Source organism: Psammomys obesus, unplaced genomic scaffold, assembly GCF_907164565.1.
Source record: "Psammomys obesus unplaced genomic scaffold, mPsaObe1.curated_primary_1811, whole genome shotgun sequence".
NCBI classification, from domain to species: Eukaryota; Metazoa; Chordata; class Mammalia; order Rodentia; family Muridae; genus Psammomys; species Psammomys obesus.
Window position 1 is genome coordinate 441,419 of NW_026596088.1, and position 11,650 is coordinate 453,068.

General features: G+C 50.6%; 1 protein-coding gene across 2 annotated transcripts; it reads right to left on the reverse strand.

Moving 5' to 3' along the window:
- Window positions 1-1,900: 1,900 nt before the first annotated feature.
- Window positions 1,901-11,035, reverse strand: Stx4 (syntaxin 4). Of its 2 annotated transcripts, XM_055627605.1 has the most exons (11): window positions 10,960-11,035; window positions 8,863-9,553; window positions 8,584-8,685; window positions 8,404-8,503; window positions 8,190-8,264; window positions 7,257-7,327; window positions 4,216-4,324; window positions 4,068-4,144; window positions 3,734-3,871; window positions 2,387-2,497; window positions 1,901-2,134 (listed from the first exon to the last, which is right to left on the reverse strand). In XM_055627605.1, exons 2-11 carry the CDS (start codon window positions 8,890-8,892, stop codon window positions 1,946-1,948), a joined length of 1,002 nt encoding a protein of 333 aa, XP_055483580.1. In that variant the 5' UTR covers window positions 8,893-9,553; window positions 10,960-11,035; the 3' UTR covers window positions 1,901-1,945. The 2 variants fall into 2 exon arrangements, with proteins under 2 accessions (XP_055483580.1, XP_055483581.1); XM_055627606.1 differs by lacking the exons at window positions 1,901-2,134; window positions 10,960-11,035 and adding an exon at window positions 2,218-2,316 and having other exon boundaries at window positions 8,863-10,313.
- Between the last annotated feature and the right edge of the window lie 615 nt (window positions 11,036-11,650).

An 11,650-nucleotide genomic window follows, 5' to 3' on the forward strand; every position in this document is an offset into this window, starting at 1 on the left:
AGACGAGGCTGGCCTTGAACTCAGACATCCTCCTGCCTCTACCTCCCTTGAGTGCTGGGACTAAAGGCTTGTCCTACCACCATCTGTCATTACCATTACGTTGTCTGTTTTTCTTTTCTTTTCTTTTCTTTTCCAAAACAGGGTTTCTCTGTGTAGTCTTGGAGCTGTCCTGGAACCAGACTGGCCTTGAATTTATAGAGATATGCCTGTCTCTGCCTCCCAAGGGCTCTGCTGGGATGAAAGGCGTGTGCCACCACAGTTCTGCTGCTTTTGGGTATGTCTGGGGACTCCACGTGATGCCCAGCACATACCTGATTCCTAAATTAAGCTGCTTTACGTTGAGGGGAGGAAAAACCTATGCTCTCTGACTAGTTGTTTCCCAGTTGAGATCAAAGTACATCCCACAGCTGGGTGTGGTGGTGCACACCTTTTATCCCAATACTCAGGGAGGCAGAGGCAGGCAATCACTCTGAGTTTGGGGCCAACCTGGTCTACAAAGCAAGTCCAGGACAGCCAAGGCTACACAGAGAAACCCTGTCTTCAAAAGACAACAAAAAACAACAAAAATGACCCCAAAAACCCCACAACAAGGTACATCCCACATAGAGATAGCAAGAGATGTACAATCTGAGAACAATACTCTGCCAGCCAGTTGAAGGCAGGCAGGGGTCCACTTAGCCAATCCTCCTATCCCTCCTGAAATGGTCAGGTAGTGTACTAACTAGCCTGTCACAGCTAGCTCTTTCAGCACTCAGCACAGTTATGGCGAGAGGTGCCTGAACAGTCTCATGGGATGAAAGCAGGGTGGAATGAACACCTCGGAGACTGAAGCCACGGACTGTTCAATCTAACCAAACCCGGGCCAGGAGTAGCTTAGTTGTGAACCAGGTGTCCTCAGAAAAAGCTACGTCCAGACAGCCTGAGTTTGACCGTGGAACCCACAATGGAAGAGGAGAACCTATGCCCCAAAGTTGACCTCTGCCTGCATGTGTGCCTCACCATGCCAGGCTACACACTCATTTCTTTCCCCTGCCCCTGAAACAGCCTTTCTGTGTAGCCCTGAATAGCCTGGAATATGCTATGCAGACCAGGCTAGCCTTGAAATAGAATCAGGGCCTGTAGCTCACATGCCTTATAAAAACAAAACAAACAAACAAAAACAGGCTTCAGGGGCTGGAGAGATGGCTCAGAGGTTAAGAGTTGCTCTTCCAGAGGTCCTGAGTTCAATTCCCAGCAACCACGTTGGCTCCCAACCATCTACAATGAGATCTAGTGCCCTCTTCTGGCGTGCAGACAGAATACTGTATATATAATAAATAAATCTTAAAAAACAGAAACAAAAAAGCAGACTCCAGCTCCTCTGCCTGTTTCTACTGGATAATCCCTCCCCATAAGCCAGGCAGCCACTGTGCGGTGATGGGTCTCTAAGAGCGCCTCTTACAAAAGGCAGTACCCATATTTGGTCCCAGGAGCTGGCCTGCTGATCCCTCTGCTGGGCAACTTCTTCTGCCACATGTCCCCACTACATCCCACATAAACACTGTCCCCACCGAGAGCTGCTCTTCCTGTCTGTTTATGTGATTCTCAAGATGTCTGTTCCTCTTGGCCTCAGGAATGTCCTGGCATCTCTCACACATATACCTCACCCACACTGCAGCTCTGGGCTCTGCAGCTTAGCACTTCAGGCATATGCAGTCCTTGCTGTACCCCTCCCTGGCCCACCTCACCCACCCTGTGGGTAGAGCTAGCCTGCTGTGGATGCTCTTCTAGAGAAGTCTGATCGACTGGGCCTGGTGGCAGCAATGGCCAGGGGGAAAGGAGAATGGAGACTTGAAGGCCTGGGTCAGCCTTTCCAGGAACACAAAGGCACAGCTGGCTCCAAGCTTCTTTTTTTGTTTGTTTGTTTTCTTTCTTTCTTTTTTTTTTTTTAAATTTTTTTTTTTTTTTACAAAACAACATGTCCCAGACAAACAGGGCATTGCAAACTTTCTCCCAAGTACTGTGGCCTAAAGGGAAGGACTCCATGAATGAGCAGCTGCCAATCCCAGAAAGCCATTTGCCCTTTTGCACAGGGCCAATGTGAGGGTCGCCCGCCCCGTGTCCACACCCGCTGGGTCTCTGGTTCTCCCAGTACCTGCAAAGGAAGGAGAAAGAAATGGTTCTGACAGGAGGCAGGAAGGCTGTTGCCAGGGATGGGGCAGGCCCACCAAATCTCACCAAGAACATGTGACATTATCCAACGGTAATGGAGATGCCAATGATGACAGCCAAGATGAGAACAGTGATAGAAACACAGATGGCAATCATGACTTTTTTCTGTGGGAGAGGAAGGGTCATGAAAAGTCATTGTGGAGTGCCAAAGGCTGGGACATGAGCTGAGGCTTACCTTTCTCGCCTTCTTCTGGTTCTCTAGGGCTATCTTGACATGCTCCTGCCCACGCTCCACATAGTCTGCTGAGCTCAGGATATTCTTCTCAATACGGTTGATCATCTCCCCCTGTTCAGAGGACAAATGGACAGTTCAGAGACCGGAGAGATAACCGGCCTGGAGGCAGGGATCAGTTACACTGCCCAGCACAGGCTAAAATAACCAAGATATTTTTTCTTGTTTGCTTGTTTGTTTTTCTAAGACAGGTTTCTCTGTATAGCCTTAGCTGTCATGGTACTCTCTCTGTAGATCAAGCTGGCCTTCAATGCACAGAGATCCATCTGCCTCTGCCTACCTGAATGCTGGGATTAAAAGCATACACCACTAACACCACTACCGCCCAGCTTCCAAGGCATTCTTTTTGGGGGATTTTCTTTTTTTTTTTTTTGCCTTCGAGACAGAGTTTCTCTATGTAGTCCCTGGCTGTCCTGGACTCACTTTGTAGACCAGGCTGGCCTCAAAATCATAGCAATCTGCCTCCCCAGTGCTGGGACTAAAGGCCTGTGGGGATTTTTCAAGACAGGGTTTCTCTGTGTAGCCCTGGCTGCTGACCAAGATATTCTTGGCAGAGAAAAAGCTACACTAACAAAGATAAGGCAGGACCAGAACTGACAAATGTTCAGGTAAGTATGGCTTCCAGGTCCTACCGCTGCCATGATGTCCCTTCTCTCTGTTCCTTTGTCCTATATAACTTTCACTTGCAGCGGAGGCCTGAAGCCACGGCCTTGTATTGTATGGCTAGCACCTTTTCCACAGATGGTAAACTCTGGTCTGAATTCACCCATTCTTCTGGGCCTGTCTCCATCCTCTTCCTGCCTCCTCCTGGCACTACAAGTGTTGGTCCTGACACTCCCACTGGATGAGAGACCTTCCCCCATGACTACCAGCTGCAGAAGAGAATGGCTGTAGCACTGTGGAGTTCAGCTCAGGAGGTCAGGACAGGGCTGGAAGCTCCCTGACCTCTCCGGCCAAGCCTGAAAGCGCCATTCCAACCTATGAGAGACTAGGAGGTTGGTCCCTTAGGGACGGCTCTCCAAAAAACCTCTAATAGCATGGGGAGCGGGGGGCTTCTGTTATAGGAAGAGAAGCCATGATCAGAGTAAGTGGCACGCTGGAGGGACAGGTGGGATGCTATCAAGGTAGCTGTGGAGGTGGGCAGAATTTGGCTCAGGATGAAAGTGGGGGCCACCTGGGAGCATGCCTGTGCTTGGTAGAGCACAAAGCCCAGGAGAGTGTCTTTAGGGCGGAGCGTAACTCTAAACCACAGCTAGGACTGCAGGCCGCACAGGGCTTCCAGGCACCCACCTGCATCTCTACCTCCGTTGCTAGAAAAGTGAAGATCTCGTGGAGCTCACGGATACTGCGCTCCAGCTGCTGGATCTCACTGTGGCGTGCCGAGATCTCGTTCAGGGCCTGTCGCGTAACCTGTGTGTCCTTCAGTATCTGGGAGGCAGACAGGAATTGGAGAAGACATCACAGGAGGACCAGGAGCCAATCCACAGTTTCTGCCGAGCTTCTCTAAATGGGATCCTAGCATATTCTAACTCGTTCCTGACTGGGCCTTGCTCTGCCTTCTATACAAAGAAACCAGAACTCAGAGACAGAAGGCCCACAGGGGAGGCTGGCTGTGACCACTCACATTAGATACAAACACTTCGCTCTGCCCACTGTCCAGCATCTGCTCCAGCTCCTCATCAGACACCATCCCAGCATTGGCTGTAACAGGAAAGGCCAGTTCAGAGCTGATCCATGCTCCCAAACCCTGAGGGCCAGGCACCCCAACTCACTGATCTTCAGCTGCCTACGGATGCGCTCCACGTTCTTCTCTCGGTATTCGGACTGCATTGAGTTGCACTCATTGATGAGCTCGACGAATTGCTGGGACAGGACACCATGCTAAGAACAGAAAGCCTAGCTGGGCGTCAAAAGGAACTGCCATGAGGTGCTGAGGTATACCCACCTGCGGCCTTGGCAGACTCCCTCCTTCCTCAGAAGGAAACCAAAGCTCTTATCAGGGGCCTCATTACACCCATGACTTTGCCTCCTCCTCACCACTCCTACTATCTCCCTCCCTCTCTTTCCTCCCCAGTGGTTTCTCCCTCAGCAAGACATGCTCCCCTCGGTCCTTGCACACTGCTCCTTCTGCCTAAAATGCTCATTCCCACAAGCACGCTTCAGTCTCCAATCATTGATTATTTTATGTGTCTGAGTATTTTGCCTACACACTCATCAGTGCAGCCCATGTGCCTGGTGACTGTGGAAGCCAGAAGGTGTCCAACCCCTGAAACTGGAGCTACAGAAGACTGTGAACCACCACGAGGGTGCTGAGAATTGAACCCAGGTCCCTGGAAGAGCCGCTGGTGCTCTGAACTGCTGAGCCATCTCTCTAGCCCCACCTTACTTATTTGAGACACAGTCTCCTACAGCTCATGCTGGTCTTGAACTCATCAAGGGTGATCTTGAACTCCTGATTCTGTCTCTACCTTCCAAGTGCTGGGATTACAGATGTGCACCATGTCAGGCTTCACCTATTTTTGAGTTTTTAAATTTTGATCTTGTTTATTAATTACTATTACTATTATTTGGTTTGAGATTGGGTCCCATGTAGCCCAGGCTGGGTTACATGGGTAACCCATGTAGCATCTAGCATCACAGGTGTGTACCAACAGGGAGCTGCATTGTGAGGTGGTAGAAATGTAGCCCAGGCCCTGCATATGCTAGACAAGCATGTAACATGACTGATACCCCAGCCCTTACTTATTTTTTAACTTTATTTGGGGCAGGGTGGGACTGCCAAGGTGGCTGAGCCTGTAAAAATGCTACTAGCACAAGTACTAAAATCCGCATTCAGTGATCCCAGAGCACATTAAGAGCCAGATGGGGTGGTGTGCTCTGTGATCCCAGCATGCCCACGGTGACATGGGAGGCAGAGGCACACACACCCCACCTTTGGGGGACGATCCACTCCCACTGCGGCGTGCACCTGCGTCCATTTTCTCACACACACGTTTAAGAAGAAAATAAAAACCAAAACAAGCTTCTGCTATCACAGGCTGTCGGAACCAGGGCCTCACGTGTGCGAAGCATGTCCTCCACCACTCAGCTCCCTCCTCCCCCTCATTTAAGCTACATTCCCTCCCTCTGCTAGCACGTTCCCTCTTTTTATGCTGTTTTGTCTCTTAATACTTACTAGATCATAAATTAACCTCATTTGAGTATAGCAGCCTATATCTTTAGTCCCAGCACTGGGGAGGCAGATGCAGGCAGATCCGAGTCTGAGGGCAGCCTTATCGATATGAGCTCCAGGCCAGTAAGAGCTATTTCGTGAGACCTTGTCTCAAAAGAGTAAAAACTAAAGTAAAATAATGTACTTATTTGGTGACTGCCTTGCCCCACTAGAATGTGAAGTCTCGAAGATAGAATGTTTAAGCCTGGCACCGACAGCAAGTGTGTACTTGCTGAAGGCTCACCGCATGTCAGCGTTGCTCTTGACACTGCACGTGTGCTCACGTACCTCAGCGTCACCATGCCACCACCACAGGCGCCCTCCTGTGGGTGCGGCTCCCATGGTCCCTACCTGATTCCTTACATAAGCTTACTCTCCTCAACTCCCACTCCTACGACCCCACCCCAGCCCACTTTTTTTTCCAGATATGGTTTCTCTGTGTAGTTTTGGCTGTTCTGGACTTGCCTGGTCAAGTCCCATCAAATTTCCTTCCTAAGATGTCGCCTTTTATGGCTCCCTTTTCACTGCTGCCCCAGGGAGAATCCCTCATTTCTTTTAAAAACATTTTTTTTAAAACAATATATGAAGATTTAAAATATCTGTATTAATTTTTTATTTTGATTCTTAGTATTTTTATTACTTTTAATTATGTGTTCATATGTAGGTAGTGCTGGTGTTGGAGGAGGTTGGAGCTGGAGTTACAGACGGTATGAGCCACCTGCCATGGCTGCTGGGAACGACTGAATTCAGTTCCTCTGAGAGAGCGCACCCGTCTCTCTAGCCCCTACGTTACCCTTTTATATGTTTACTTCGTGTGTGTCCCTGGGGGAGGGCATGTGTGCCACAGAACACATGTAGAAGTCAGAGGACAACTGAAGGAGTCAGTTCTCCTCCTGCTACGTGGATCCTGGACCGGGTCAGGGTCCAAGGCGTGGAAGTGGACACCTTTGCCCATCGGTCCATCTTGCCAGCCCTTTCACCTCTTGAATTCTATCTATGGGGACAGGGACGTCCTTGCATTTTTTCTTCTTTTTGTATTTTGTAATTTTTTGTGTGCACTGGCGTTTTGCCTGCATTCATGTCTGTGTGAGGGTGCTGGGTCCCCTGGAACGGGAACTACAGACAGTCGTGAGCTGCCATGTGGGTGCTGGGAATTGAACCTAGGTCCTCTGGAAGAGCAGCCAGTGCTCTTAACCACTGAGCCCTGTCTCCAGCTCCACTTGCTTTATTTCTGTCTCTTCTTCCCTTGGACAGAGGAATTACATACCAAGTCCTATATGAGAAATATCTTTGTTCCCTATTCAGTCCAAATTCCCATTCTCAGTTTTGGGAACGTGTGCTTCTCACAGCCAGGCCCAAGTCATGTCTGACACAGCAAATTCCCTTTGAATGGAGGAGGCAGGATGTTATAATGGAGTGAACACGTTAAAACCTGGATTCTCTGCCTACACCAAATTCTCTCTTATGAGCATAAGCACCTTCATATGCTTATGAAAATCAGGACAGACCCCAGAATCAATGGTCTCCAAGGGCTGAACGGTCACCATTTAATAACCTAACAAACACTTTAAAATGTTCTAGTTCTAGGAAAATGAAACCCACCTGGGTTTTTTTCATTCTTGTGTTGACTGAGTTATAATTCTCATCAGCTTCTTCCTTCTGGGGCTCTATGGCTGTGGGAGAAAGACAAGGGATGACAGAAGAAGGGTTTTCCCTGAGACTTATAAAAATTGCTTGGGAGGCCAGTTGGTCTCTGTTTGAGGCTATCCTGATCTGTGTATTGAGCACCTCTCCTCAAATAATAAAAAAAACTTTAAATATATAATAAAAATGTTAAGTGAATTTTAAAGAATTGTTTGGGAACCAGAACACAGGGCCATATCTACATTCCAGCTACATAATAAGGAGGTTCTTGTCCTCATAGAATTTTTATTATAAAGTGACCATGAGCAGGGAAGTATTTTAGTAGTAGTGGAGGAGGAGGAGAAAAAAAGAAGGAACTAGGAAGAGGAAGAAGGAAGAAGGGGATGAGATGAACAGCTGGGCATGGTTGGGGCAGGTCTTTAATCTCAGCGCTCAAGAGGCAGGCAGAGATGAATCTCTGTGAATTCAAGGCCAGCCTGGTCTACATGGGTTGACAAGAAGTGAGGATGGAGGTGGGGATATAAAAGGGAGGAGGGGGGCTAGTTCTGAATTTCTGAGAGAAGTTTTCTTCTGTATTACGTCAGCGGGTTTCCACAAGTGTGAAGAAGCCCTCATCTGTCTACCCAAAGAATACACACGGGGCTGCAAGAGCTATAGCAGCAAGTAGTTTCGAATTTAAATCTAAAATAATGATAAAGGGATCTGAGAGGCCAGCATGGGCTACGCAAAGTACCAAGGCTTGGATGCCACGGGACAGAGATCCTTGAACGAGGCCCGCCGCGTGACTTGGATACATCACTTGACTATGTGGCCAACACACCACCCACATATACCAGCAACGGGGCTGAATCAGAGGGGAAGATGTGACTGAGGCGCTTCAAGTTCATTCACCTTTTAGCTGCGCTCGGACCTCTCGCCCCAGCTGTTTGATCTCCTCGCGCAGATTCTGCAGGCCCTGCTTCATGCCTAAATGAGAAAGCCAACACTTCCAAACCACAGCTTCTGCCACAAGCCCAAACCAAACCCACTCTGGCCACCACTTGAATAAAACTACATCCCCCATAATCCACCGGGCTGGCGAGCTAGAGCCCGAGGTTTCGCTTACTCTCCTCAGGAAGGGGCGTGGCCAGGATGGTGACCTGCTGTTTCTCCAACTCCCGGACTTTACTCTCCAGTTTGGCCATGGTCTGCCGAATTGTCTGGACCTACGGAGGATCACCAAGAGGGGCTGAAGACATCAGTGGCACTCTAGTCCGCCCAACACCTCGGTCCTCCGGACCCTTACCTTCTGGAAGAACTCATCGTCCGGGCTCCCCAGCCGGGCGGCACCTGGCTGTACCACCAGCGCGACTCGAACCTCATCTTCGTCGTCGGAGCTGTTATCCCCCTACCAGGGCCGGAGTCATTGGCACTATCCGCTCGCTGCGGTGCTCGTCCCGCAGGAAGCACTGGCTTCCGGGATTTTCCTTCCTGGCCATCAGCCACCCCTCTCGGACCCAAAGCCAGGAGTCCTCACCCCAGCGCGCCCGCCCAGCCCCAGCTTCTCCTCACCCCAGTTTCTCACCTGCCTCAACTCGTGGGTCCTGTCGCGCATGGTGGCCGGAGCGCCCCGTCCCTGGGCCTGGACCCAAAGGGCCTCAAGGTTCTAAATTTGGAAGTCCTGCACCTCTCTCACGCCTGACACCCCCCTCCCTCACCCTGCGAACCCCAAGACCCCCCAGGAGCCGCCAAAGGCCCCGCCCCTGTCACCATCCACGGTCGCGGGGAAGAACCCGACCATAGGACCCCTAAAGTTCTACAGGTTGGAATTCCCTTCTCTTCCCCCCATCCTGCTCCCGAAGCCACAGCCCCGCCCCTCCGGGGCGATGACTCCGAGCATGCGCGCGAGGTCCCGGCTCTTCCCCGCCGAGGGGAAAGGCGGAGGTCGGAAGCAGTTGCGGCAGAACGGAAGCGAGGCCGCCTGGGATCGAGAGCCCGCCCCCCCCCCCCCTCCCCGCCTCTACCGGAACGTCTCATTCTGGAACTGAAATCTAGTTGCCCGAAGGGTTGGGAATGCGTCATTTGCACGCAGTCTGAGATCCTCGGATCGCACATCACCCCATGGCACACCCCTCCGTCACGTGACAGTCCCGGGCCCAGTTCCGAGGGATGCGCGCCCGACAGCCAGTCACGTGTTCTGGCGCTGTCACCGACGTCTCGGACCTCAGTCTCGCGACGTCCCCGACACCCGGGTCTGAGCTGCGACCCTGCTGTTTCTACGAGGGTTGGAAGGGTACGCTGCCTACTCTCAGCCACGTACTGGGGAGACCCTGTAGAATTCACCTTTTGCTTTAATTTTGGGTCCTAGCGCGTGGGCAAACTGAAGACTTACATTTGGGGCTTTCAGCGTCGTGAGACCTTGAAAGTCAGAAAATAATGAGTCTACAGCGTCAGAGAACCGCAGGGTTTTGTAGGCAGAGAATCTGGGGGTGGGAAGTGACCTCAGCCAAGGTGGCGCTTCACCCCTCCCCTGCGTCCTTCTGGCACAGCCTCTGACAGGTGGGCGGCCTACGCCCTGCTTGAGCACTGCAGTCCCGCTGAGCTCGCTACCTTCTGCGCGGCAAGATGATTTCAGAGCAGCTCAAACTGAGAAAAATGTACTGTTACCTCCGCAGCTCTGCCTTACAACTGACGTCTGAGCATGACTTGCTTTTCTTTAACGGAATCCCCAGCACCAAATTCAGTGGCTGTCACATAATAGGCCCACACAGAAAATTTGTTCCGAATATTGTTAGCCTTTCGTGTATCTGAAACTAAAGCCCGCGGCTTCCTGTTCTTTAGGCTTTTTTCACTGTGCCATTTCCCCAGCCTTGTCTCTCTGGACATACATTCACTTGACATATTTATTGGGCACATACTGCAGAACAGATACTGTTTTAGGGGCTGGTGACACACCAGGGACCAGCAGACCCATGCACTTGTGGGGCTTCCGTTGTAGAGAAGTCCCCCAAAGCAGGTGTCGGCACGCTCAGCAGTGTCAGCACAGCCAAAAATGTGTATTAGTTTTCTTTAGAGAAAAGTTCAGCAAGGGAAACAGCAGTCAGATCAGTCAGATCTCTAATATGTTCTAGTTAAGAAGCCTGCGTTTCTGAGTGAGTTGCTGTGGACTTTTGGAGAGTCATATTTTGTCTCTGGACTTTGATCTCTCATGTCTCTACTTAAGGTGACTGCAGAAGATCAGGGTGATCTTCAGGACTGGAAACTGCCAACTGCCGTGTGATCCCTTGCGTGGGGCCCTGACCCTTTCCTCTTTAGAGTGCAGCTTCCCTGGGATTGGGAATGAGGGAGTGAGGATAATGTGCCTCCTGACCAACCCACAGAAGGAATGCAGGCTCGGTGGGTTTCTCAGGAGGCCCGGTCTGCATGCTGTGGTGCCCTGAGGACGATGTGGAGAAAACTGCCTGCTGTGGGGTCTGACTTTCAAGGTCTCGTGATGCTAACAGCCTCCAAATGTAAGTCTTCAGTCTGCGCGTGTCCCAGGGGCCCAAAAGAAAAACAAAAGATGAGCTCTGCAAGGGCTTGCATACTAGCTGCTACCTCTCTGCTAAACTGCCGCTTGTCTCCCCTCAGACCCTCCTCATTCTCTGGTTACAAGGAGGGGTGTAGGGTGGCTCTTGGATACCTGTCTTCCAGCCCTGGGTGTGATCTTCAATGTTTCACTGTTGCCCTCCGAGATTCAATTTCCCCTTTTGACAGCTTGGTCTGACAGCTTCTTCCTTGCTAAAGGTAAGAAACAGATGGCATCAAGAAAGGTTAAGGGGGAGCTGGAGAGATGGCTCAGAGGGTAAGAGCACTGGCTGTTCTTCCAGAGGTCCTGAGTTCAAGTCCCAGCAACCACATGGTGGCTCACAACCATCTATAATGAGATCTGGTGCCCTCTCCTGGCCTGCTGTCATACAGCAGGCAGAGCACTGTATATATAATAAATATATCTAAAAAAAAAAAAAGTTAGAAAGGTTAAGGTGCTGGACAGTTGTGGTGTACCTCTTTAATTTCAGTAATCAGGAGGCAGAGGCAGGCGGATCTCTGAGTTTGAGGACAGCCTGGTCTACAGATTGAGTTTCAGGACAGCCAGGGCTACCCAGAGAAACCCTGTCTCAAAAAAAAACAAGAACAAACAGAATTCCAAAACAAACCTTTGATCGCACCCAGAGACCACAAATGAAATAATGATGCGATGCTTTAGGAGAAACACCAAAGACTCCACAGTGCAGCTGGAGAGTCCAAGCTGGCCTTGAACTCCAGAGATCCTCCTACCTCTTGCTCCCATGTGCTGGCATTGAAGGTGTGCACCACCTTTAATGTATGGAGCA